General features: G+C 39.5%; 2 protein-coding genes across 4 annotated transcripts; one reads left to right on the forward strand and one right to left on the reverse strand.

The window, feature by feature from the left end:
• Window positions 1-499: 499 nt before the first annotated feature.
• Window positions 500-4,901, forward strand: LOC144043562 (apoptosis regulator BAX-like). 2 transcript variants are annotated; one of them, XM_077557324.1, is made up of 6 exons: window positions 500-597; window positions 1,395-1,443; window positions 1,521-1,679; window positions 2,139-2,274; window positions 3,752-3,856; window positions 3,939-4,901. In XM_077557324.1, exons 1-6 carry the CDS (start codon window positions 528-530, stop codon window positions 4,035-4,037), a joined length of 618 nt encoding a protein of 205 aa, XP_077413450.1. In that variant the 5' UTR covers window positions 500-527; the 3' UTR covers window positions 4,038-4,901. The 2 variants fall into 2 exon arrangements, with proteins under 2 accessions (XP_077413450.1, XP_077413449.1); XM_077557323.1 differs by lacking the exon at window positions 500-597 and adding an exon at window positions 604-762.
• Window positions 4,902-5,556: 655 nt separating this feature from the next.
• map3k14a (mitogen-activated protein kinase kinase kinase 14a) lies at window positions 5,557-27,780 on the reverse strand. Of its 2 annotated transcripts, XM_077557322.1 has the most exons (17): window positions 27,750-27,773; window positions 22,895-22,937; window positions 20,421-20,723; window positions 20,269-20,350; window positions 19,961-20,198; window positions 17,947-18,327; window positions 15,700-15,834; window positions 15,502-15,631; window positions 15,295-15,423; window positions 13,773-13,877; window positions 13,529-13,686; window positions 11,686-11,836; window positions 9,707-9,964; window positions 9,512-9,621; window positions 8,343-8,481; window positions 8,028-8,128; window positions 5,557-5,955 (listed from the first exon to the last, which is right to left on the reverse strand). In XM_077557322.1, the coding sequence occupies exons 3-17, from the start codon at window positions 20,713-20,715 to the stop codon at window positions 5,794-5,796; spliced, it is 2,574 nt and encodes an 857-aa protein (XP_077413448.1). In that variant the 5' UTR covers window positions 20,716-20,723; window positions 22,895-22,937; window positions 27,750-27,773; the 3' UTR covers window positions 5,557-5,793. The 2 variants fall into 2 exon arrangements, with proteins under 2 accessions (XP_077413448.1, XP_077413447.1); XM_077557321.1 differs by lacking the exon at window positions 22,895-22,937 and having other exon boundaries at window positions 27,750-27,780.
• Between the last annotated feature and the right edge of the window lie 2 nt (window positions 27,781-27,782).

Genomic DNA, 27,782 nt, shown 5'->3' on the forward strand with positions numbered 1-27,782 from the left:
AAGAAAATATAATTAATTGCACTGAATTTATCCATTGCTTTTTTTCTTAATTCAGAAATTCTGCATTAATTACTGTTATTGATTGTCATTTTAAGAGACTTTTGATCTCAATCCAAAATAATTCGAACGGTCTTGAATTTATGAATATGACATTTTCCAAACAAAACTGTAATAGGCTAACAATAGTCCACAATTTTCATGTTCTTACACCCAAACACATTCTTGTGTTATGATTTTCACATTAGTTTTCAATATCGTTCCAAAACGCAGCACTAATGGATGTTTTTAGTTTCGTATTTTTGTTACCGGGTGGGAAATGACGTCACCCGAAAGTCGAGGCTTTTAAAATCCCAAAACGACACAAACCAGCGCGTGAATGCTACTGATTACATGGAAAACCTCCACAAAATACTTTAAATAATAATTATTGGTGAAATAAATACGGCATCTAAGATTTTTCGAAGACATAAACAAAGATGACATCATTCCCCGCCTTGCCTAGGACAAACAAGCTGTCACGTGTTTTAATGCGGAAGTTCCAGCGGTGTGTTTTAGCACAAATCAAGATGGCAGCACACCCGGCAGGAGGTGGACAGGGTATGTTAGCCAGCTGCACCTTTGTTATGCTCATTAAAAGTACCCGTGACAGCGTCACCGACACTTCGGAATGCGTACACGACACTGTCCTGTCGTCATTTGTTCTCATTCTACGACTGTGGCTTAGTTTGTCGTTGGCAAAACGCAACCTTTTTGCCACGAGAGGTGAGACGCTAGCCTCACGTTAGCTCGCGCTTCAAGTTAGTCTCGAGATAAGTCAAGAGGAAATAAACCGCAGCAACTTTGTGTGGCGACTTTGACCTAAAAAAACATGTGACAAAACAACAACTGTTTTGTTATATGGACACAATGTTTTATGCTTCAGCCTAACGTTTACTTACTTTGCAAGATGAACAGCTTTGTTTATCTTTATTTATTTATTTATTTACAGTTCTTGTATAAGGGAATGTGAATATCAGGAATGACGAAAAAAATCAATACTGTACAGTGAACCGCCACGAATTGCGAAAATCCGTGAATAATTGACGACTCTCAAAACTGTTTTTTAATTGGCTGTACATTCCACAAGAGTTGGCAGCAACCGCTCTGTGTCGTTGAAACTCCTCAACTCACTTCAACATACTTCTTTGACACAAAGATGTCTGCAGTATCACAAAAACAGCGAGTAGGCGACCAATACAGGAAAATGACTTTTTGTTTCTGGGCTATTTTCGGTATGAGAGAAATTCATGAGTTGCGATATTGTAAATGTAAGTAAGGAAACACATCAATAAGTGAATGATGAACATAGCAAGCTCTTATTTTTAGTGGCATCAACCCTCTTCTGTGTCTTGCAGGCGACTCCAAGGAGCAGATACTTGAATTGGGAGCCGTCTTGTTGAAGGAGTAAGCTCAATTGTCACATAACTAATCAATTGAGGATGATTGATGATTTTTGCTGATCACCCCCCCTCCTCCTCCAGTTTCATTTACGAGCGAGTACGCCGGCACGGTGACAACAGCGCAGTGGTGACCCGGACCCAGCTGGGCGGAGGAGAAATATGCGATACAAACCATAAGAGGCTGGCCCAGTGCCTTCAGAAGATTGGAGATGAGCTGGATGGCAACATGGAGCTCCAACAGTAAGCGGCTGTGGCATTTGCTGATCACATTTACTTTTATACATATGAATTACATATGTGGATCTATCTATCTACATTATATCTACTTTATTTTATTGTACCATCTCTACAAGGGCCTGACCAATTAATTGGCCAGCCCATTTACTTGTCTGGTAATAGCTCTTTTAAAATCAGCTGTTTTTGTTGTGTTTTTTTAACTCGTTGTGGGATGTTTATTTCAACAACAGAGTGGCATTCACTAATACACATTTAGACAGATTTGTGAAAAGCATTTTGTGATAAATGGCCGTTGTGTATGTAAAAAAAAAAGAAGAAGAAGAAGTGTTGGACTATTGAGTCCAGCTCATGAAAAATGGGAGCAAAAATAAAAGTGTTACCTTTTTATATTTTTGTTAAATGTATTTACCTATGGTTAACGGTATTCCTAATCCTTTCCTGATTCCAATTTCCCTCCCTAAGGATGATCAACTGCCCCTCGTTGAGACCTTCCAAAGAGGTGTTTGTGAAGGTGGCTGTTGAGATCTTCTCCGACGGAAAGTTCAGCTGGGGCCGAGTAGTCACCCTCTTTTACTTGGCCTGTCGACTCGTCATCAAAGTGAGTCGCGCCAAATAAACACAAGGAAAATGTTATCAATACTGAGAGAGGCTTAACTGGGGCATATAATTCATTTGTGTGGCAATTGAAAACAGATTCCCTGTTTCTTAATATGTCGGTTATGTGCTTCTTGCCCTAACCATACACAGCCTATTTCTTTTGCCAAGTTGCCGATACAGCGTTTTGCGTTGTGTTGGCAGCCAAAATGTGAGCTTCACATGCACCAATTATGCTGCAGTAATGCCCTGATATGTGGGCAAGGAGAGCCACAGTAATGATGCACTTTCAGACGTTGATTAAACATGACAGCCAAACACTCAAATACAAAACGAGAACACTCTCGCTCTGAACTAATTCACTGCCATTGACAGTTATAGACGTCAAAAATTTATTTGAACAATTTCTATTAGCTTTACATTTTTTTTCAATTTTTGTTAACAAGAGTATGAAAACCTAGAAATTGTTTGGGGGTACATTTTGAACAGATATAAAATTTGTGATTAATCGTGAGTTAACTAGTGAAGTCATGTGATTAATTAAAATTACAAATTTTAATCGCCTGATGCCCCTAATTTTTAATAATCTTTAAAAAAAATTTTTTTAATTTTTAATGGTTTGTTTATTTATTTATTTATTTTTAGAAAAGATTGTTAAAAAATAGGTACATCAGGTGATTACAATTTTTTTATCGTAATTAATCGCATGACTTCACTAGTTAACTCACGATTAATCACAAATTTTATATCTGTTCTAATACAATAAAAACAAATCTAGGTTTTCATACTCTTAACAAAAATGGAAAACAAATGTTCAAATTAGTTTTTGACGTCTATAGCCGACAATGGCAGTGAATGAGTTAATGTCACTTAATAGGGGATACAAAGGCACAAATGCAACACACAAATACTACAGTACATAGAGTAAAAGTTTCATCAAGCAAGTTCATTTACATTTTCTAGTTCTTATAAAATGAAGTGTTGTCTCCTTTCATGAAAAAACGCTCAAACCAACGCCATTAAAATGGCAGTTTATATAGCAGACTGTGTACATCCAGACTAATTGTAAAATAATAGTATTTGAAGGATACATGGTTTTCATGAGTCAGGCAATAAAACGATTCAGCATAAATGACCTAGGTAATAATTAAAAAAAAAAAAAGGTGGTGGCGGCGTGGGGTGTGCACATAATATGGACATATATGGATTTTATTGGACATGTATTCATTCATTCTCTGGACAAATGTATGTAATAATGCAATGTGAAAAATTAATTGAATACACACAAAAATTGCAAAATTTAAGATTTTTTTTCTCAGAGTTCGCTAAGAGGTATACATCTTCCAGTTGTATATATTTTTACTTTAAGTAATTTTTTGCTTAATTCATGTCACTATAATTTTTTAAAATGGTTTCTGACCTCTGTTACATCTTGTTATTGCCAAATAAGACTGCATTTCCAAATTGTATTTTACATGCAGGCACTACTGACTCACGTTCCTGACATCATCAGAACAATCATCAACTGGACCATTGATTACCTCCGCGAAAACGTTATCAACTGGATCCGGGAACAAGGAGGCTGGGTAAGGACGTCAGAAATCACCACACATGTCCCAGCGCTGCGTTCTTTACATTCAAACATGCTCATGTATTTATTTTCTTCAGGAGGGCATTCGCTCCTATTTTGGTACTCCGACGTGGCAAATGGTGGCCGTGTTCATGGCGGGGGTCATCACCACCATCCTCGTGGCTCGCAAGATGTGACGAGCGCGCCCGTGGGCAACAAGGAGGCCGAGGAGAACAAAGAACTTGCATGAGGACTTGAACTTTTTGTAAGGACCGTGGTGCTGTTGTTGCCCTCACCCTCCACCCCGTGTCATGTGAGGCGTATTTACTAAAGGCTGTTTGGGGGGGGCACACACACACACACACACACACACTGAGCGAGGGAATGCATTTTAAGTAATTTATTTTTTACCTCTTTGGTACAAAAAGAAAAAAAAAAATCACTGTATTTTTGTTTTCTGCTTTCATTTGGAGGATTTTTTTTACCTCCTTTATTTCATTCAGAAAGAATGCATCTTCCTCCTATTTGTCAATGTGCAATCAACCTGTTCTATTATTGACTTCTTCCTTTACAAAAACAACAATCCTTATTTGTCGGATGATTTAAAAAAAAAAATGGCTGCCATTTCTGTCCTGTTATTGTTTTGACTCCTGTTTTCATAGCAATATGTGGACAATTCAGATGGTTAATTGAGCTGTTCCGTTGTCTTCTAAAATGGAATCTGCTTATGTAACGTTGAGTCACACTCTGGACCAGCATTTGTAGTAAAGCGCGCGAGTGTGTGTGATCACAAAAACATACACAGAAAGGTTGTGTGTACTTCACCAAGTTCAAAAGTACAGTACTGTATTAGTTCTACGGGAGTCATTCAAAATTCAGTTTTCTCGACACAGCAAAAACAAAAACCTTGTTTGTTAGTGCCTTGTTCCTTTGTTTTTTTTATACTGAAATATTCACATTTTCTACAACATTTCTAGTTCGTTAAGCCCTGGAAGAAAAAAAAAATCATTTTGGAGTGAATTTGTATGTTGTAATATGGATATTAAACATTTAACTCGTGACTGTTCTTCTTTGCCGCATTATTCAACTTCCTTAAGATTATCCATCATTCATTACCACCCATTGACAGTTTAGTGCAAATGAAACTAGAACACAACAGTGAATCTGAGAACTGTGGTGTGTTGATCCATAAAATCACACATACAAAAAAGGCTACTTAGTAACTCAGATTTATTGCGTCGTAATAAATAACCTGGACTTTTTTTTATGGCAAGTTTCGAAATCCACAAATTGAACTTTGCTCCTGGTACAAATATGTGACACCTATCTTAAGATACGAGTCACCCGACTTTTTCGACATATGAGTCGTCATTAGGCCTTTTTTTTCTGCTTTGACTGGCAAACAAAAACCTAAAGCATTGTATGGTGGCAGTAAAGTCAATTCATAATAAGCAGGAGTTTGGCAAATAAGGAATAAAAAAAAAGAGACTTTAAGATGTTTAATACTTCCCAGATTTAGTGTCCAAATATAAAACGACCAATTGCAGAATTGTACTGAGTCACAGTATTAAAAGTATATTCTTCATTTGTATGTATGCATCTATTCTTCTAATTATTGACATCCTATTTGAACATGAGATTACTTTAATTTATTTTTTAAATAAAGACAAAATTATTGTGGTGTTTTCCCTTATCAAAAAAAACAAACTAACACCATTGACATGGTCATAAATGTGGCATTTATTGCAATTTTTTTTTACTCTTTTCCACTTTTACAGGGTAGACAAAGTACCAAATAAATGAAATTCAACTTCTTTTGTTAAGGTAAAAGTACATGTTAATCATAAAAAAACAAATCCACAGACCTACAATATAGTTTGATTGCTGTGAAGGACTTGGAATGAGCAGAAAATGACATCAAATCATGTCAAAAGGACTTCATTTTTGTTTAACTCATCTAGTTTCTAGTGCTCCGTCTCTGATCCTCCACTTCCAAGTGGCGCTGAAGTCAGGAGCCAGGACGCAGCAAAGCTTCAGGCCCGACTCCTGCACCTCCTCATCATGAGCCACCGTGCAACCCAGCTGTGTCTCCAACGTGAAAACTCTCTCAGAGATCTGTAACAGGGAAGGAAATGTGCATTTAGAATTTGTGTAATGGTGAGTAGTAGTAGAAAATAACAGCATTTTTATTTCTTGCAGGAAATTGCAATGTACCAACCCAATTCCAAAAAAGTTGGGACACTATACCAATTGTGAATAAAAACGGAATGCAATTATGTGGAAGTGCCAAATTTCAATATTTTGTTCAAAATAGAACATAGATGACAGGTCAAAAGTTTAAACTGAGTATCATGTATAAATGTATCATTTTAAGGGGAACATATGTTGATTGTAAATGTCATGGTGCCAACAAATCTCAAAAAAGTTGGAACAGGTAGCAATAAGACGCTAAGTCAATTGAACTTATAAAAAAAAAAAACAGCTGGAAGACCAGTTAGCACTAATGAGGTCCATTGGCAACTTGATTGGAGTCTAAAAAGAGCTTCTCGGAGTGGCAGTGTCTCTCAGAAGCCAAGATGGGTAGAGAATCAACAATTCCTCCAATGTTGCGCAGAAAGATAGTGGAGAAATGTCAGAAAGGTGTTTACCAGCCAAAAATTGTTGAAGTCATCATCATCTACAGTGCATAATATCATCCAAAGATTCAGAGAATCTGGAACAATGTCTGTGTGTAAGGGTCAAGGCCGAAAAATCCTACTGGATGCCCTTAAACGGCACTCCACCGCAAACAGGAATGTGCACTGTAAGGGAAATCACAGAAAGGGCTCAGCAATACTTCCAGAAAACATTGTGGGTGAACACAATCCACCGGCCCAGCCGCCGTTGCCAGATGAAACGCCACAGTACAAAGAAGAAGCCATTTCTAAAGCAGGCCAAGAAGCGCAGGCGTTTCTCTGGGCCAAAATGGAGTGGCAAAGTGGAAACCTGTTTTGTGGTCAGATGAATCACGATTGGAAGTTCTTTGTGGAAAACTGGGGCGCTCTGTCATACCGACTCAAGAGGACAAGCCAAGTTGTTATCAGCATTCCGTTTATAAGCCTGCATCTGTGATGGTAAAGGCTTGCATGAGTGCGTGTGGCATGGGCAGCTTCCACATCTGGAAAGGCATCGTCAATGCAGAAAGGTATATTCCGATTGGAGAACAACATATGCTCCCATCCAGGCATCATCACTTTCAGAGAAGATCTTGCATTTCTCAACACGATAATGCCAGACCACATGCAGCATCATGGCTGCGTAGGAAAAGGATCCAGCTATTGAAATGGCCAGCCTGCAGTCCACTTCTTTCACTTCTAGAGCACATTTGGCAGACTGTTGTAAGAAGAAGAGGGGATGCCTCACAGTGGTGAAAATGGCCTTGTCCCAACTTTTGGGGAGATTTGTTGACACCATGGAATTTAAAATCAACATAGTTTTCCCTTAACATGATACATTTTCTCCGTTTAAACTTTTGACCTGCTCTCCATGTTCTATTCTGAATAAAATATGAATATTTGGCACTTCCACAAAATTGCAGTCAGTTTTCATTCACAATTTGTAGTGTCCCAACTTTTGGGGAATTGGGTTTGTAGATAAGCTCATCAGTATATTTTCCAATAAAAGTTTTCTTTTTAATTAAGTGCAACTTTGGAGCATAACTGTATTTATCACCATTCACCACTAGTTGGCAGACATACAGTTGTGCTCATAAATATATACAAATATAAATATAATATATATAAATATATAAATATATATAAATATAAATACGCCCTAGGGGCAACAACTGTACATGAACAAAAGCTAAACATTGCATAATGACATAAAATTGCTATGAATCGAAAATTTACATGCACATCTCTAGTCATGTCCACTTCAACCTCTGAATATATCGAAACAATTGTCAGAGCATTTTGGATTTTATGGGCATTAAGGATTTTTCTCACCATACAGTTGTGCTCATAAGTTTACATACCCCACGGGTATCTAAAACTATTAGCATACCTCAAAGATATGCAAACTTATGAGCACAATTGTAAATCTCTGTACCATACTGAAAAATCAGAAGGGAGTAAACTAAACTAAACTAAACGTTTCATATATAGCTTTATATTCAAAAACGATGATGAGGGGCAGGGAAGTCTCACCTGATCGCTGATGCCGGTGGCGATGTGGCCCACCTTCACCCGCCGCGTCTCTCGTATTTGGATGGTTGTCCCGTTGAAGTCTCTGATGCAGACGTCCACCCCTGAGCCCCGGACAATGAAAAAATATGAGAGAGTCAGCCAGAAAAAGAGCGAGACAGCGAGAAAGGACGTGAGAGTAGTGCAAGTGCGAGAGAGATAGAGAAAAAGAGAGAGAGAGAGTATGGCAGAGCTAGAATGGCAGAGAATGGGAGAGAGAAAAGGGGAAATACAGTATGTACAGACAGACAGACAGGCATATGTGCTTGGGTGTCCCACCTTGGAAGCAGCACGGCTGAGGCGCCGAGTGGCCCAGCAGGTCCAGACTGACGCTCTGCTGCCCGTCTAGCTGGCCGCTGTCGGAGCAGACTCCAGAGCTGCAGTCGTCGGCGGGGCTCAGTGACCAGCGGCCCGAGTCCTGAACGACGCAAGAATAACCTTTAAAACACTTAAGGCTACTGGACGCGGACAATTGAATTTAGAATCACCTGTGGCCCAAAAAAGAACTGCGTTTTCCATTCACACCATCGTCACCCTCTTAAAATATTTGCCAAAGTCAAATTTTTTTGCCTAAATTATCTCCTCATGATGCAAATGGTTAATTTTTTTTGTGTTTTATTTTAACTAATTCACTGCCATTGACGGTTATAGACGTCAAATATTAATTTGAACTATTTCTATTAGTTTACCAATTTTTTTTTTCCATTTTTGTTAACAAGAGTATGAAAACCTAGAATTTTTTATTGTACATTTAGAACAGATATAAAATTGTGTGATTAATCGTGAGTTAAATTGTGAAGTCGTGCAATTAATTACGATTAAAAATTGTAATCGCCTGACGCTCCTAATTATTAATAATCTTTTCTTTAATCGCGTCAGAATAACTCACAATTAATCATACATTTTATATCTGTTCTAAATGTAAAATATAAAAATCTAGGAAATCTAGGAAACATTTTTAAACTAATAGGAATAGTTAAAATTTATTTTTGACGTCAATAGCCGTCATTGGCAGTGAATGAGTTAAGAAGGCTTCGATATGTCACATCTGCAGACAGAGGGCGGGAAATTCAAACCCAAATTCTGTCTGTAAACTATTGGCCAGAGGCTTGCAGTAGCATCCATTGTGAACAGCTAGGTGTTAAGTCATAAATGGTCAAATAAAAAGGCTATTGTAAAGATATTTTGGCCATATAACTTTTTTTTTAAAGATTGTAATCAACTCTATAATGCTCAGCCTGGCAAGAAAAGCATGGTGGCCACCAAGGCCTACAAAGCACTGGGGGAAATCTTGGTGGTTCTCAAATATTCTACACATTTTTAATGATGTATGTAGTCATTTTGCACAGATGTACTTAACAATTTCATTTTTTGAATTCAATTACAGAAATAAATAAGCATTTTGAGCACATTGTCATTCTTTGAGATGCGTACGAGTTTTGAATGACCTTTTTGTCCCATGGGTCCCTGTTGGAGTAGGCGTCACTGCTGAGACAAGACAAGAGCTGCTCCTGCATCTCAGCAGAGTGAAGCTGGGAAAGACTGCTGAGATAGAAATCTGCTCCCCCCACCAAAAGACAGAGAACACGCTGAAAAGTACAGCACATAGACGAACGAGCAGGGACAGTGGACGGGAAGCTGACCTCTCTCCAGTTTCCGCAGCTCAAGTTCGGGAACAGTATCAGTGATCCTGTTTTTCGACTGTTTTAAATCGAAATGGGTTCCTCGTTCACACTCGTCGGCTCCGTCCTCGTCACCGTTGTTCAGCTGGACGATCGCACTCCTGTCCGTTTCCTGCTCCTCATCGTCTTCACACTGGACTGGCTGGGAGACCGGAGGTTTGTTGGCAAAATAGAGTGGTTCCGTGTAGGATCTGCTCCATGGGCTTCTGAGTCCGCCAACTGCGTGCAAAGGGGAATGTAAGGACAAGTTAAGGCCTGTCACCCTCTAATCATTTTGGACTTGACTATTGACAAATTCATTCATTCCAAACTGACTTTTTTTTTTTTAATATACAATAAAATGAACCTTTCTAATGACTGCAAATGTGAAATATGCCGACGAAGCTTTGGGCCAAAAAGTTTGCGTTGAGTTATTTTGGTGGTCGATATATTCGACTCGGTCCACTTTTCGTTTTTTTTGTGTGTGAAACAATCACCACCACCCCCCAAACAAAAATCTATATATTTTTTTGACTGTTCCGACTTACAAGGAAGAAAAATAGCAAGAAAACCCGCAAAATAGCCAGGTAACCTGCGATACATAAAGTTATGGTCACAAATGAAAATCCACAAAACGAGGCCGTGAAAGGTGAACCACGATATAACGAGATATAGCGAGGAAACACTGTAAAAAGTTAAAGCTAAGATAAAAATAATTCTTCTTAGAAAGTCACAGTGTCCGATCACTGGTAATAATTTTTAAAAACAGACCCCAGTTATTATTATTATTATTATTTTTAAAAGGACAATGCTGCAGAAGCACCCGTGTGTCTCTTTCCTCCGTCCCCATTTGCCCCTTCTTTCTCCTCAATGAACGTGCAGTTGCGGGAGAAGGAGAAAAATAAGTTAATTGTAGGCAATTAACTTCAAAGAGGCCGCTGGTTATGCAACTCTGCAAGCAGCCCATCACGCTGCATGCTGTTTTGAAGTTGCTCTCAAAAAAGAAAATAGCAGCTCATTACCAGGGACAGACAGTATCAATAACTATTGAAAGCATGACTTTTTAAAACCACAGTCAATTGTCAAACCGCTTATCGTCCCATGCCTGTTTACCTCCATCAAGGAGAACATGCCAGTGTGTAAAGTCTGTCTAAAAAATTTTGATAGAAGAACCTGGATGTATAATTTTTGTGCGCATTTTAACTCATTCACTCCCATCCGTTTTCACTGAAGCAACCCCCTTCGCTCCCGGCTGTTTTACAGGATTTTGACTGATTTTGCAAAGCCCACAGAATATTGTGTTTTATTGCTATAAAAACATCTTACCTAAAGAAAGATTAGAGTCTCTTCTTTCATCAGGGAAAAAAAGTATATTTCTATCTGTTTACGTTTTGCAGCAATTAGCATAAGAATATAGCTAAGTTTCATCATTATTCACAAGTCTGTTTAAAACACTTGCATGAAAAAAAGCTTTTTGTAACATGGCACGGGTTGATCTCTTATACTCTGCTGCCACTTGCTGCCCATTTTTGTAATAACTACCATTGCCTTCTGTATGCTCTAACACAGGGGTGCTCAAGTTCGGTCCTCGAGAGCCCCTATTCAGCCTGTTTTCCATGTTTCTCTCCACTAACACACCCGATTCATGATCGGGATCGTTATCAGGCTTCTGCAAAGCTTGCTGATTAGCTGATCATTAGATTCAGCTGTGCTGCAGGAGAGAAACATGGAAAACAGGCTGGATCGGGGCTCTCGAGGACCGAACATGAGCACCCTTGCTCTAGCATAAAAAACATAAAAAATGTATAAATACGTCTTTGGGACCATGTAAAATAGAACATATTTATATGTTTTTGGGAGCAAATGAGTTAAGAATCCAAACGCTCATAAGAAATGCTTGGATGTAGTATATTCTCACAACGTGTAGCGGATACCATAAATACTCCAGAGTACGAGTATACCTTGTTTGAGTGCTCTGGCCGCACGTTCCTTCATGTCACTGGCCGACGCTCTCTTGTTGGGATCCTTCTGCAGACCCGCCTTGATCAACTCCACCGTGAGGGGGCTGCAGTCGGGCGGGATCTCTTGGAGCGGCGGTGGCTCGTTGGCAATCTGTAAACAACATGGCGTCATTGAAGATTAACAGGCATGTGAGTGCTTGTATGGCATGGATGTACTGTCGTGTAATTAATGTACTACCTATCTGTACTTGAGTATTTGTTTTCCTGATGACCTAGATATCTGTAAGTACTGTACTACTAATTTCTTCATCAAAATAGGCTCTTTATTGCTCGTTACACTTGCGATTTTTTGACTAATTGATTGAAATCTCATCGACTCATATGGCAAAAAAAAAAAAAACAGGGACAAAGCGAGATGGAGATGAACCAGGAAGCATCAACAACAATGACGCAACAGATTCGGAAATGAACGATATTCTCCATCCATTTACTTATCTAAGAAAATTCTTTGAATTTGTCGGCGTCAAGAATGATTCACGACAAACAGGTTGTGCCTTGTTTTGTTGGAAGAGGGTTTCAGAAATCACGTTCACAGACTGAGAACTACTGTATGCAGTACTCAATTGTGGATAGAGCTTTAACTTGTTTTTCAACATTTCAGTTTTCTTTTTCTGGCCATGGCTGAAACGGCCATTGTCACCCTGCCTACACTGTATAAGAACTTGAGGGCATTTGTTCACATCAGTGGTTATCCGGCACAATTGCAAGTGACTCGGTTATACAGTGCTATGAAAAGGTATTTGCTTCCTTCTCAAATTCTTTTGTTTGGTATAGTTTCTCTTCTATGATGATCACAAAAAGAACATATCAGACAAAGATAACCTAATTACACACAAGCTGTATTTCTGAAATGTTGATTTTTATTTGTTTAGCACAAAAGAAATCTATAGCATTTAGTCAAGTGTATTCCTGTTTATTATATAGTATTATATTATTTTATTATTATTTATTATATAGTATTCCTGAAAAGAAAAAAAAAGAAAAGAAAAAAAGAAAAAAAAACTTCTGGGGTATTTTTTTTTCTTTTGGGTGTTTGTTAATTTTCTTCCATCCAATTATAATGGGAGCCAATTATACATAGATTTTCCCTATTCGTGTGCCGGCCCAGTCCCTGTCCCCCACCAATAGCAGCACTCCACTATATTTGATTGAAACTTGAGTGGGTTTCATTTGATTTAACAGCATTTGACAGTGGTGTGAACAGCCCAATATTTTAAAATGTTTAAACCTCATTTTATATACTACTGTTAGATTAGGCCTCTTAATGATTAGATAGGTGACTTGAGCTAGACCGTTGTGTCGCTGTCACCTGTCCTGTCTTGGCATCCTCCTGTCTAACTGCACTCTGGCGCACTTATCCAGTTGAAACCAGTTAAGACCATCAGATCACACATTTTCACATGGGCTAGGCTGAGCCGTCCCCCGTGTGAGTAGGCGGCAAAGACAGTATAAGATTAGAGACCGTTTTGAATAGATTAGCCCTTCTTCCGCATTTAGCAAAAAAGGCTCCACAGCTGTGCACGTCATCTTTCTGGCATCCAGTAAATAGTTCAACTGAGTATATGCAGTCTCCTGGTTGTTATTAGTGTAGCGATCATTCAAGATAAAAGAACTGGTGAAAGTTCCCTATCTGAACTTTACACTATGATTTTTATTAATAATTCAAAATTGGCAGGGTTGTTCTGTGGTGTCAGAAATGAGTCGAATCAGTACTTCTAATCATACCAGGGTTTTTACTTAAATACAGACTGTGACCATTTTTGCCACCTGTGTCATACAGTACCTTTAGGAAGAGTCTACAGGTGTAATATCTGGTCCAAGGCTGACACCCGTTGAGCATGTGCAGTAACATGCAGCAGCTGCTCCACACATCTGCTCTGGCTCCGCGGGGTTCGCCCTTCACTATTTCAGGGGCCATGTGCGTCTCAGTACCCTTCAGGTCTGCTTTCAACAAGATGGCCAACAGTGAGAAAGGCGACGTCACGTATTGTCATGATTTTTGGCTGTCCGCCTCAGGACTGTCCTACCTCGGGACACACTGAGACTTTGCCCGCCAGTGTCCAATCTCTCGGCATGGCCGAAGTCACACAGGAAGGAGTCTCTGCCGTCCTCCGACAACAACACATTGTCAGCTGAGGGACAAAAGAAATAGGAAATTATGGAGCTTGGGTGCCTTCCATGACTTTATGCATACTTGAAGGGCTGTTTAATTGGAAACAGAGCAGCTACACACGGCCAGAAGGACAAGAGAGGGAAATGAAAAAAGGGAGTGATGCAGTAGAAAAACTACAAGAAAGAGCAGTTTTGGTGGCATTTACTTTCAGTGTACAGTATTCACCTTTCTCTTACCTTCTTTCTGCACACCGACATCCCCCTCTTTTCTCTCAATGATTTCCTGTTCTACATATCTCTCCCTCCCCCTTCCCTCTCTCTCTCTCTGTCTCTCTCTCTCTCACTCTTTTACCGCCACACATGCAGCGGCTGAGTCATGATGGGAAATTCCAAAAACCCGCTGCCCCCGTCCTCATGCTAGGTCACAGGTGCTGTAAATCCATGTGAGACGAAACGTCCAGATGACAAATAATTAAAGTCAGAGCTATTGTACTCTTGTTACAGTTCTCAAACTTCAGGGTGGGCCACGAGTTTCCATACATAGGAAAATGTATTATGTAGTTTTTTTGTTTCAGATACGGTAGGTATCATAGGTATACAAACCCGATATAGACTAGACTAGATTAAATTAATATAGCTAGATTAGATTAATATAGATAAGAGATAAATATCTATCCATCCATTTTCTTAACCGCTTGTCCTCACAAGGGTCGCGGGGGGCGCTGGAGCCTATCCCAGCTGGCTTCGGGCAGTAGACGGGGGACATCCTGAACTGGTTGCCAGCCAATCGCAGGGCACATAGAGACGAATGAACAACCATCCACACTCACAAACACACCTATGGACAATTTGGAGTGTTCAATTAACCTGCCACGTATCTCTTTGGAATGTGGGAGGAAACCGGAGTACCCGGAGAAAACCCAGGCAAGCACGAAGCAGGAAGGCCGAAGCCCGGACTCGATCAAATGTCCTCAGCACTGGGAGGCGGACGTGCTAACCAGTCAGCCACTGTGCCGCCCTAGGTGATGGATGGATGGATGGATGGGTGGGTGGATGTGTGGATGGATAGATGGATAGATAGATAGATAGATAGATAGATAGATAGATAGATAGATAGATAGATAGATAGATAGATAGATAGATAGATAGATAGATAGATAGATAGATAGATAGATAGATAGATAGATAGATAGATAGATAGATAGATAGATAGATAGATAGATTCACCACAACATAAAGGCTTCAGCCTTGAAGAGTCTGCCTCAGGACCTGATTTTGTATGTATATATATATATACCGTACATATAAAATCAAAATAAAACAAGATTTTACACAGTGCGGTATTACTTAAATTGTCTAAGACCTGCACCAACATTTTAGGCCCATGCCCCAGATGTTTGTTAAATTAAATTTCTTGAAAAACATTGCCACAGATACCTTTAACATCAAGATGCACCACTTTCTTCTTGGCGAGGTACTCAAGCGCTGTCACGACTTGCAACAGGTAGTAGAGGCTCAGGTCCTCCGGCAGCCGCCCGCGCTGCATTAACAGCTGGCCCAGTGAGCCTGGATGGACATGATGTCTTAATATTTGTTACTATATAATCACAGGATGATTGTGGGCAGGGTTGAAGAAGCGCTTGCCAGATTTGTAGTCCATGAGAAAGAAAATGTAAGGCCCGTCTCGGACAACTCCGAAGAGCTCCAGGATGCGAGGAGATCGGAGAGCACTCCACGTGCTCGCCTCCTCGCTGTTGAACCTCTTCAGAGCGATCTGGAAGCAGATAAGCATTAAACAAAAATCCAAACCTGGCCTCTGAATTGCTGATTCTTCCATGTTACCTTTTTGACAGCAAACTCAAAGCCTGTGTTGACATCTCGAGCGCCATGGACTTCACCATAGGAGCCTTCCTTAATAAACTCCGACAGGACAAATTCCCTTCCTTCCTTATATTCCGAATCGACAGGCTGGATGTTCTGATAGAGGAAAGGCAAATTAGTGCTACTTGTAATTAAATAGGACATATTATAATATTTTCTGTATCTGTGAGCGAGCCCTTCCGCAAGTGTTGTGTCAATGGATCACAACACTGGCGTGCACAGGTAGACCCCTAGTGGGGTGCTCACACTCTTGCCCCTCTGCCCTCTCTCAAAAAAAGTGCCCTTTGGAAAGCTAGTTGTTCTTTTTCTTCTTCTTTTTTTTAAATAAACACTTTACTGAGGACAGGTCAATGTTGACACAATCTTCTAGAAAAGCTGCATGATTAATCGTGTGTGGAAAAAAACAACACCACGCGGCCCCTTCGCGCGCGCACCCGACCTATCTCGCTTGCTCGCATCCTTTGTCACGTGAATGCTAATTACCCAGACACACACACACTTCTTCTTCCCCTGCTGCTCCACCCGCGCCAGGTGTGTTGTGAGTCCAGTGAAATTGTATTGTTTGTTTGCCCTCTATTCCCTACCTATAATCATTCTGTTGTGAAGTAACATGCCTCATACAGCACAAACAACTGAGCATAAATTAGTCGATATTAGCCACCTAGTTAAAAATGCCATATGCTAATTCAATAATAGATAACGTGATAACCACCACATATAGTAAGACTAATGACAGTGAAAGGAAGGAAGCTCTCTGTGATCTGTGCATTAAAAAGCTTTGGACTTTGGATCATTTTAATTTTATTTGTGGGGATTATTTTGATTTCAAAATGTGATGAACTGTTGTGTCTGGTTTGTAATATGCTAGTAGTCACAGGCAAAAACAATCCAATACGTCATTGGTGATCGAAGCATTTGCACTGAGTTGCATTGTGGAAATATCAGAAATGCCCGGATGTTTGGAATTGTCAATTGCTTGTGAAAAATACCCTTTTGCCTTCTTGTAATGACAACAGTCAGTCTTATTCATTCTCATGCCATTGGTCTGTTTGGTTTCAATTGGTCCGTTCATTTAGTAATTGTATCAGGGGAAGCATTTCTCTGCTCTCTTGGATGATATCAAAGACGCATGAAGATGAAAAGTCAGACTCAGAGTCAAGGCCAGAGAGAGTCACGTTAACTAGAGTTTAGCACTTTTTTTTTTATTTTATATCCCATTTATATTGTTGATTTGCTCCTTAAGGTTAATTGTATTGAAAAATCTTTTTTTAAGTAGTTTGTACTAAATCAGAATGGAAAAAAGCTATTATTAGCTATTAAATTTATTTAAAAACTTCTATTGACATTTCCGAAGATCCGGACATTTCTGATATGTCGCCAATGCAACACAATGCAAATGCTTCCTTTATACGGTGAAAAAAACCGGCAGATTGTAATGCTTTTTCCTGTGACTATCATACAAACGACATCTCATCACATTTTGAAATGAAAATAATCCTCACAAATCAAATTACAACAATCCAAAATCCAACGCTTTTTAATGAGCAGATAGATTTCGTTCACCAAATTGACGGCCATCTTGATTTGTGATGTCATCTCGGAATTGTCAGTAAGGTATAATGTTCCTTGTGCACTAAAGTGCCATTTTTTCCCCCTCGGAGCACATGCCCCCCAAAATCTCTGTGAATGCCACTGCATTACAAACATGTTTTTACTGTTTCATGGGCACTTGCTTTGTTTACACATTTTGGGCTCTGCTATTGCATAGAGAAGGCACTCAAGGTACAAGGCTCAAGCAGTGCCCAGGGAAAACATGTCTCTCACTTCAACATGCTACCTTGAAACCAATTATTGTACAGTATTACTATATTATTTCGAAAATGCATAGGATGCATCACATATCATCTTGCGTTTCAGGAAAAAAATGTCAAAAGGTGAGCTCTTTAGTCAATAGGTTTCATAGAAAAAAAGAAAAGTAAATATGTTTAATACCGCATATTAGCGGTTTGGAATTTTCTTAAAAATTCACCTTTTCATAATTTTTTTTTACTCGGCCAAAGCCAAAGCGAATATTTGAGTAATTACTGTATATACTGTATGGACGATATGCCACAGACATGTTAAGACGTCTGGGAATTGTTTCAAATGAATAAATAAACAAATGCACAATGTGTCAAAAAATATATATATATAAAAAAAATAACTCACTTTGTTATAAAAAATGATGCCCTCGTTGTCGACGGACGGCCACTTGTCTTCTTCCTCCTCCCACGCGCTGCGCTCCACCTCTTTACAGAATGGCCCCGCATAGCACGGATCTCCCTGGCTTACGCTGCCTCGCAGGCCAACGAGGGCCAGCGAGCAGTCGCCGGCACTACTGAGCGAGTCGCTGTCTGGCCCGTAGGAGCAGAGGCTACGCAGGGTGCCCGCCGGGAATGGCTTGGCCCAGGTCAGCGGGGAGCAGCTGGAGCCTGTGTTGTAGAGTTTGCTGCGATAGAGGGGGGACGCTACATCCTCCTCATCGGAGCTCTCCACGCTGCTGCAGCACGAGGAACTGAGGGGGCTCCTTTCTCCTCGCAGCAAATCATCCTACAAGAGCGAAAAGCATGATGATTTCAGATAATCATAATAAAATATGTCATGTTTTACTGATTATTTAATATTTAGCATATTTATACTACACAACTGCATTGAAGGCTATGGCAGTGTACCCTCCACATGAATGCTGCGCTCACACTCAATGCGAGCTGAGCGATTCTGGCGGCGTTTGCATGGTTGTATGCCGGGTGGTGTGGATGAAGTGTTGGAAGTGGAAGTGGAAGTTTTGTTCCTTTGCTCATTTTGCCGTAGTTTGCTGATGTGAACTGTTCATGGCGTCGTGTCACAGACAGCCAATCGTTGAGAATGTATTTACTACATCACATGCAGCGGCGGCACAAGCACAGACATACATATATATAGGGAGGTGCAAAAGGAGGTATACCGAAGTAACACATGTTATGAGATGAATGTATTTTTTTCTTCCAAAGAATAATTATTTCATGTGTTATCCCTTTTCTATAACTGTATATACTTACTTTTGCATCCACACCCCTGACGACCAAGTGTCACTTCACACCACTGCCCTTGTTCCTCACCGGCATTCTGATGTCCACCTGCCGCTGGTGTGAATCTATTAAGGCTCACGGCAATCAGACTAGCCAAAGCTAGCGACATGAGGCTAAATCCAATTATTGCCCATTTATCCAGGCAAACGTGCAACTGTTACTTTTTTTTTTTTTTTGCGTCATCATAATATGCTGTTTCTGGTTGTTTCATTATTTTAAGGTTAAAGGTTAAAGTACCACTCATTCTGATCTAACCCCCCTGATGCCAACCCTTAATTTTTTTTCCGGTGGCTGTGATTTGAACTGGCCAAGTCGGGGCCCTGTCCTGAAGAAAGGTAGTGGTCCAACACTGGCGTAGTGGTCATGGCTGTTGACTCCTGCTAGCCCTGGATTGATTAACCCATTAAGGCCGGGAGTGCATTACCGCAGTAGAGCGGGAGAGCGGATACATCATTTTGTTTTGTTTTGACCAATTCTTGGTCTCTTAGCCAATGAAATGCATCAGAATATACACAAGAGGGTGACATGGGCCTCGTAGCATGTCTTGGAATTTTATTCGAGCATTTATGGCTGACGCGGATTCGCGGGAGTTATGAAATAAATGACGCGATTGAGAACGGCGCGGGAGGACTTTGAATCGGTGTAACCAGTTGACAGTGACATATTAAGAAATATGTTTGTAGACAATGAGGGTGTTGAAAATTTCAATGGCTTTGTGACGGAGTGGATGACAAATAATTACCACTTGATTCCCCGAGGTTATTACAACTACGCTCCAGTGTTGAAGCCAGGTAAATATACCCGCAGATGCTACACAGTTGTTTGCTGAATTAAAAAATATATATATTGAAGGTTTACAATAATAAATACAAACTTAGGTTTTTGTTAACGCCACAGGTGTAAGCGCTGAAATATTTTTGGAATTATGTTTCTATCTGCTTCAGGAGCTGAGATATCAATTATTTTTAATATTGTTGAATTTCCAGGAAAACTTTTTTCGGGGGTGATTCTAAAGTCACTCATAGGTTTTAGAGGCATGTGCTTGCCAGGCGCTTTAGGCCTTAATTGATTAATTAATTCAGTGATTAAAAAGTTTAGCCAAATATTACTCTTACTAGGATGTACTCCAGGGAACTCCCGCTCTCCTGCTCAGGGACTCCAGAGGGCACTGCGGTATCTGTGTGGTATCTGCTTTGTTGCTCCTCCTCCTCTTTCTTCTTCTTCTCCCACAAGACTTTTTTCCGGCCTTTGCGCTTCACTCTTTTTCGAGGCTTCTTCCTTGGGCCGCATGGGGCCGGCGCTTGGACGGAGGCTGTGGTAGGACACGCCACGTTGTTGTGCTCTGGCTGCAGACTGAAGCGAAATTATGGATTTAAACAATGTCGCCTCTGCCATGGTATGACTTTCAGTGTGTAAATGATACCTGACGATAAAACAGCCAGAGGAGGGAAGATAGGAACGTTCAAAGCAGGATGGACTAAATTCCTGGGAGTCCTGGGTTTCACCTAGAGGAGAGTGCCAGGTTAGATGATGATACTTTATCATTCTTGGCTATAACGGAATCTTCCTATTTACATTCAGCCTGTGCAATGAAGGGTGAGCTCTTCAGCGGTGTTTCTCCGACTTGCTCAGCAGTGCCCTGAGTCAACACTTTGTTCAACAGCGGGCTCAAACATGCAATGTAGTCCACTTTGCTGCTCTTCCACTGCTCTTCGTCCTCCTCCTCTTCCCCTTGCTGTTGCTGTCGTTTGCGGTGCTGCTGTGTCCCTTTGTCCGCAGCTGTGCATTTGGGGTACGAGGCCTTCAGGTCGGCCAGCGGCGACCCGGAGAACGGAGCGGTGGAGTTGAATATCCGCTGCCTCACTGCCATGTTGCCTGCTGCGTGATTTGGGGAAAAGAAACACAGTGTGTTTTCTATATGGCAATCGGACAAAATCTCTAGAAAAAGTTGGCCTTTAAAAGACCCCTTGAAAGGCTGAAAATGGTACATGTCCTTTCTGTTTTCCGACAAGGCTCCTTAAAACTTTTTGTGGGCCTACTCATGACAGATAAGCCTACTCAATTTCATGTTGCTAACTGCCTGCTAAGCAAAACTGGCTACGGGTCAGAATTTATAAACTTATCTTACCAGAGTTTCATGCATTATTGCCCCCATTCTCCACCACACAAAATGACATACACTCGAATGTTTTGCAATTTGGCATTACCCATCTGTCTACTAAACTACTAAAACTGGGAGCAATCAGTTAAGTTAGTCGACGAAACTGTGGAAATGACCAAAATCATACAAAAATGGCTGCTTCAAACTAGGGCTGAACAATTTTGAAAAATAATCTAATTGTAATTTCCCCCCCCAATATTGCTATTGTGTTTTAATCTGCAATTAATTTTTTTCCCCATGTCCCCATTTACTTATTTATTTTACAAACACAAGCAATAAATTAATCTGTATTATACAATAAACTATTTTAGATTTATTAATGTTTTGGTCCATGAACCATTAATTTATATGAAATACATATTATGTATCTACTGTACTTAATTTTTTTTAACAGAGTTTTTAATTAAATCGTTTTTAAAATTGTCTTTGGGTGTCGAGAAAGGCGCCTATAAATATAATGCATTATTATTATTATTATTAATTAAGAGTTGTTAAGATTCTAAACACTTTGACTTGCAGTCTTTTACATGTTCACTAGGACAACTTCACAATATTGTATCAAACAAGAGTGGTGTAAACATAAATCATTTAATCATAAATCAGATTACAACAATAATCCAAACAAATCTGTGCCTTTATCACGTCATGTGATGTTTCATGAAGTAACAATATACAGTATAAACATGTGGACTGCACTTCTTAAATCACTGAACAATATCTAGACACCATAACTATATAAATAAATAAAATATACATAAAATTCTTCTGAACGACCAATATTAAGATTAAGTTGTTGTTTTTTGCGATTTGAAAACAAATGTTTTTTTCTACATTGCAGTGCCCATTTGAATTCAAATAATTGTTCCTCCTACTTCAAAACATCCAAAGCAAAATAAATTAGCATCATGGGTTGAATTTTCAAAAACACCTGCGTCACGAAAATCTTGCTTGTCACTTCCTGATTAGAAAGACCACATTTGAAATGTACTCTCTCTTTTCTGCTCTTGGCAATGCAACAACAAACATCGAGCTTTAAGTTCACTTCCTCAACCATATACAGTAGCAATGTTGCTATTGTCTAACAACAGACACTACTGCATGTTAAAATTTCACTTTCATTCTCAGTGTTTCTCAACCCCGGTCCTTGAGTACCCATATCCAGCCTGTTTTCCTTGTCTTCCTCAGCCAACACAGCTGAGGATCGTTATCAGGCTTCATGCAAAGCTGGCTGATAAGATGTGTTGGTTGAGAGAAACATGGAAAACAGGCTGGATTGGGGTAAGCGGTTGAGAACCACTGCTCTATGTATTCTTAAAGTAGCTCAAAATCCAATGAAAATGTGTTTGAATGTGTTGTTTTGTTTATTTCCCAGTCTACTTTGCTACTACCACCTGTCCTGAAAACTAAACCCAACACCACTGATGACATTTATAATGCGTGCTGACTTGACTCAGCTGCAGTGGCATTTCCAGGACAGGAAGCAACGGGGGTGGTGGGGGGGTTACAATGTCCAACTGCAGAAGAGCGTACAGAAACACAATAAATGACCATTTATTTAACATACTTTAGAGTAGGTGTACACAAACTAAATGTTTTTTTAGCGGGTAGAGATGGCACAGGAAACCTAGTCGGCCAGGCATGCTGAGCACAGTCGTGTCATCAAATAACTCAAGCACTTGGTTCCAGTTAGGGAAGTGCGTGATACTTTAGACAGTAACAATGAACTAGTATTTCTTGTCTTGGCGTGTTACAATACACTAACCATTAGTGCACACACTGTAATAATGGAGGAAGCTTCTCTGGAGCCAGTTCTCACTCAAAATCACAACGGATATAATATCAGCATGCAGACACATATTTCAAGCAGTCGGTGGAGTGAGGTCATTACCTTCTGGCTCTGCAGAACAAAGCGATCCAAATGTCGTTTCCTTCTGAAGGCACACCCCGAAGCAGCGTAATAAAGGAAGACAGGCAGAGTCTCAGAGCAAAAACAACCGCAAAACTATTTGAGCGATAGCGTCGCTGAGCTAACGTTTCCCTCCAAATGAGCGTAAATAGCAATAAGGGCCTGTTCTTTGTGCTCTAGTCTCGACACTCACTGTACTGCTGCTGCAGTCCGCTGCGCCTTTGGTGGGAGGAGTCGGGTGACATAGGGGAAATGCATTGACACAACCTATTTGGCTCTGGGCAGACCACACTCAACGGATGTTAAGCAAAAAAGAAAAAGAAAAAAAAAGAAAAGCGTGATGTCCAGCAGCGACAATAGCTAAATTGGTTCCACTTGGATCAATAATGGATCTTAAAGAAGACATTATGGATTTTGTTTGAAAGGAAAAGAAGAAGAAGTTCACAAGTTAAAACGTCACCTGACCCCCCCACCCAAAAAAAATTAAGAATAAAAGCACACTTTTCGCCCTATTTTTCTTTCCATCCATTTTCCATAGCGTTTGTCCTCATTTGGGTCATGGGTCAACAGGAGTCTATCCCAGACGACGTTGGGTGCGATGCAAGGTACAGCCGGCAGATTTCGGTTGATAATAGCTCTTTTTAAAGCCTGATTTTAGATAAAGATTTTTTTTTTTAGGCCAAAATCGATTCCGATATTGAATGGCATTTTATTATAATTATCATAATAATTAAGTCTTATAATAATAATCAATAATAATAACAACATCTCAAAATACAATTCTGATCATGGATTAATTGTCCAATTCGTGGGTAGTATTTTATTTTGAAATGGCTTGGTCAGAACCATCAAAAGGCCCAAAACGGGTCACAAAACCGCCGAGGCAGGGCTGGACTGACCATCTGCCATACAGGGCAGATGCCCGGTCGGCCGGTGTCTTTTGGGGCCGATGTGGTGCTATTCAATTATTAGTTTGCGACATTATACCCAGAGAGACTGGCCCACGTTTTAGAGGGAGCAGCCCATTAATCCATTTACAATATAGAGAGCAAACTGAACCAATAAACATCAGTGGTAGAGCTACGTAAGTAGCCAAGGGTGGTCAGGAATTGGGCTGGTCTGGCGGGCCTAAGTCAAAATGCCAGGGCCGATTATTTGTGCCAGTCCAGCCCTGCGCCGAGGGGTTAATTAAAAAAAAAAAACTATAATTAACAAAATAACTCGCTTTTTGGTCGCTAAATGTTGACAACAATAAGCTAGAACATTTGACTGTTCTATATAATACTTTGTCCTCTAGTATTTGTTTCATTTTACAATTTCATCAGGGAGAAAAATCGGCAATTGTTTTTACTTTTGTAGAATGTCATTAATTTTGTCTTATGTTGTAATGTGTTACAGTGTAAAAAAAGAAAACAAACTGCTAATTTTTGCAGATTTTAAAAGAGCTAACATTGGCCGATTAAATCACTTGGGCCTTGGTTTCTGGTAGTAATCACTTTGTCAGACTAATCTAAATATGGGGAAATATACAATTTCTCAAAGAGAAAAGATCAAAACTCTTCTAGAAAATGTAAACATCTCACATTTTAGAGGTGGCTGCAGCAATGAAAGCACCTGCACTGAGCCTTCTATGAAATACAACATTTGACTTTAAACTACATTCACAATAATAAACACGTTAACTGAATCCTCTTACTTTGAGTGTACTCAATTTTAATTCTGCATAGCAACAGTGGCTATCTTGAGCTAACTTGTGGCGCATACAGTGTACACACACCCACACAGATTAATGAAATTCCAAAGCCTTTAGTAATAATAGTGAAAAGGGGCACACAGGATGCTTGGCAACTCTTGTAAATGGCCACTTGCCACTATATTCGAAAATAATTGATGATAATTATACAACAACCTGCAATATTGACTGTCTCGTGTGCACTGCTTGTTAGCAGCAGAAACAAGTTCTGTATGGAGTCTTTCAACAATGTTATTTTGGGGTCAAATATCACTGTAAAGTGCCTTTGGTGTTCTTATCTGAATCACTATTCACCATGAAAATATAGAATAGTGAAACTATAGGTCTTATTATGAGTGGCCAAACATTTCCACACAAACCAGTACATAGATAAGTCTCTTAAATTGTGTTTCCTGCATGTATTTTTTTTGTATTGAATGTAACAGTAATTTTAGCATTTCCCATATTGCTCTTTTAAACACTAGTGTTTGTGAATAATGTTTTTTTAAAACATTGATTTGACAAAATGATCATTTTGATCATGTATATTCTATTTTCAGAATTACAGTAAATTTATCATTTTGCATGTGTCCCTAAAATTTCTGTTCACACTGTCATTATGGGGTAACTGCCTCTTTGAGAAACCCTCTGAAGACTGAAGCAGTGGGGTAGTTGCAGGACAAATATTAACGTTTTTGTTTTCAGATGAAGTCTGCCTTAACATGTGCACTATGTCATACTGAAATGTCAATTGACATAAAAAAAACTTTCGAAAAACAATACACAGTTTGCTAACATAATCATGTTGGTAAGTATATGTCCATCTACTATGTGATCATTAGATGCTAACATGAGCCAAAACTGTCCATCCTGTCATTGCCCACCCTATTATCAAATTCATGTAATTTGCTGATTGCATGTACAGTGTTTGTATGCAGTTAATTAATAAAAATGTGTGTTGCACTTGACCAATATGCACTGCACCTCATAGAAAATTAGAAAGAAGAAGAAGTAGAAGAAGAAGACACCAAAATGGGTGGGCAAGTCCACGAAGATTTCTCAAGGATCCATGTCGGACATTGAACAGGAAGTGGACCATTTTGGATTGAAGCAACCAGTCACACCAAGCACTCGAGAACTATGAGGGAATTCACTCAAATGATGCCCATATGAAAGCAAGTAGCTGATGTAATATTGTGATTTAAAAATAAAAATAACTCAAACACCAATGTGGGCAGACCATGGCGTCAAAATGTAATGATCATTTAGAATTTTCTTTCACAGTGAAAAAATGGGTATGCAGGTCCGTTCATTGCTGCTTGCAGCTTTATGTTGCTTTTTGTCAGTTAACTTACTGTATTATAATTGTTCTTTGGCGTATGTTGCCATCAAATCAATTGTACTTTATAGCAGGTGATTAGTGCTTGCACTTGCATTCCAATTCAAATGCAGTCAAAATGCAGTCACTTGGTGTTTAGGTATTACAAAAACAAAGTGTATTTTTTTTGCCATGACCAGCAACTCGCCACTTGCCGTGAATCACGTGAGAACTACAAGTACAAATTCTGCGCTGGTAAATGTGTAAAAGCTCGTGGAATAATGATAAAGGTGGTTACCACTCACCACGGAAGTATGAGGGCATGGGTTTAAATCCTGCTCTGTACATTTTTTTTTTATTGCAACCAATTAACATATATGCTGTAATTTCTTTGGATGTATCGATATGAGTGTAATGAAAATTGTATCGGTGAGTAAGAGGATATGATTCATAAATGTATTATGGTATATGCCTATGAATTTCATGTACATATGTTGCTAGCAAATGTGCGTATGTTAAAGTGCACTTGTATATATGACTGGGTTGATACATTTTCTTTTGTTGAAAGACATTAACCTTATTATTGTATCAACATGAAACGGATAAGGGGTAGGACTAGATATGTTTTTAACTGCCTCCTACCCCTTTTGAACATATAAACTTTTTCTCTCTTCCTATTCTTGTTTTTCTTTTTTACTTTAACTTATATTTTATACTTGTAATGTGTTTTCTTCATGTTTATATGTTCAATAAAACCATAAACCAAACCAAACCAAACGGTTATTGACAATTCCGAACATCCGGGCATTTCTGTTATTTTCGCAATGCAAAAACGACGACTTGTATTGCTTTTTCCTGTGAATAGCACACAAATCAGACAGCTTGTCATAGTAGTCAAACGGCACTTCATCACATTTTGAAATCAAGATAAAATTAGTTACAACGGTAAATAGTCCAGTGCTTTTCAATTGAAAGTTTCCTTTCACCGAATTGACCGCCATTTTGATTTGCGAGGCAGGCTTGGAATAGTTAATTAGGCAGATGCCGACAGGCGACAGCAGCCTATCTTGGGTGGCAAAACAAAATGAAAACTCCGTGAAGGTGAAGCACCGTTCACGGCAAAATAGCGCTAGCAGGAGAATTGCCGGTCACGGCAAAAATGCTTTGTAAAAAAACACACACAAAAATCACATCTTTTCAGTGACGTTGTAGTCAATTTAAAACATTTATCCCTGCAATTAGACAACTGACAATAAGATTTTGGCTATTCCACCAATTTTACACTTAATATAACTACCGGTAGTCTTTCTGCGCTTTATTTCCAGTTTAACGTGTCAGCTATGTGTTTTGATGGAACATATTGAGTGAACATTGGAAATTCTTGCCTAGACCATTTAAATGCTTAAACTTAAAAACAACGTCGGATTTTTGGGCGAGAGTTTGAGTAATGTGAAAAACCGCAACAAGACGGGCCTCAAGTTTATTTTCTCTCTCTCACTAAGCTAATGTACCGACAAGGCACAAGCAGACAAAGATACCGACATTTTGGAACGAAATTTGACGAATAATACTATTTGTTTCCAACTTTACTGCTGACATGTCTTTTTTTTTTGCCACATAAACTTTGAGGAAAAGAAGAAAACGTCCTTGCCAGACCGGAAATAGGCAGACAATAGGTTTATTTTGCGTGAAATGTTGACCTTGCGAAGAATACGGATAAAGGAGACAATATTAGGAGACAAACAAATTTCTAAAAAATAAAATCTAGATGATATTTGTTTACTTACTGCCGGGCACCGTGTAGGCGTTGGTCGTTTGTT

Source organism: Vanacampus margaritifer, chromosome 2 (assembly GCF_051991255.1).
Source record: "Vanacampus margaritifer isolate UIUO_Vmar chromosome 2, RoL_Vmar_1.0, whole genome shotgun sequence".
Classification (NCBI taxonomy): Eukaryota; Metazoa; Chordata; class Actinopteri; order Syngnathiformes; family Syngnathidae; genus Vanacampus; species Vanacampus margaritifer.

What these genes read in the sequence shown, in the direction of transcription:
- LOC144043562 (XM_077557323.1), top strand. Translation starts at nt 624, where the DNA reads ATGCTCATTAAAAGTACCCGTGACAGCGTCACCGACACTTCGGAATGC. An exon ending in CAACCTTTTTGCCACGAGAG is followed by an intron (nt 763 to 1,394) that starts GTGAGACGCTAG and finishes TGTGTCTTGCAG; the next exon opens with GCGACTCCAAGGAGCAGATA. An exon ending in GGAGCCGTCTTGTTGAAGGA is followed by an intron (nt 1,444 to 1,520) that starts GTAAGCTCAATT and finishes CTCCTCCTCCAG; the next exon opens with TTTCATTTACGAGCGAGTAC.
- map3k14a (XM_077557321.1), bottom strand. Translation starts at nt 20,715, where the DNA reads ATGGCAGTGAGGCAGCGGATATTCAACTCCACCGCTCCGTTCTCCGGG. An exon ending in TCTGGCTGTTTTATCGTCAG is followed by an intron (nt 20,199 to 20,268) that starts GTATCATTTACA and finishes ATTTCGCTTCAG; the next exon opens with TCTGCAGCCAGAGCACAACA. An exon ending in GCTGCGGAAACTGGAGAGAG is followed by an intron (nt 9,622 to 9,706) that starts GTCAGCTTCCCG and finishes TGGGGGGAGCAG; the next exon opens with ATTTCTATCTCAGCAGTCTT.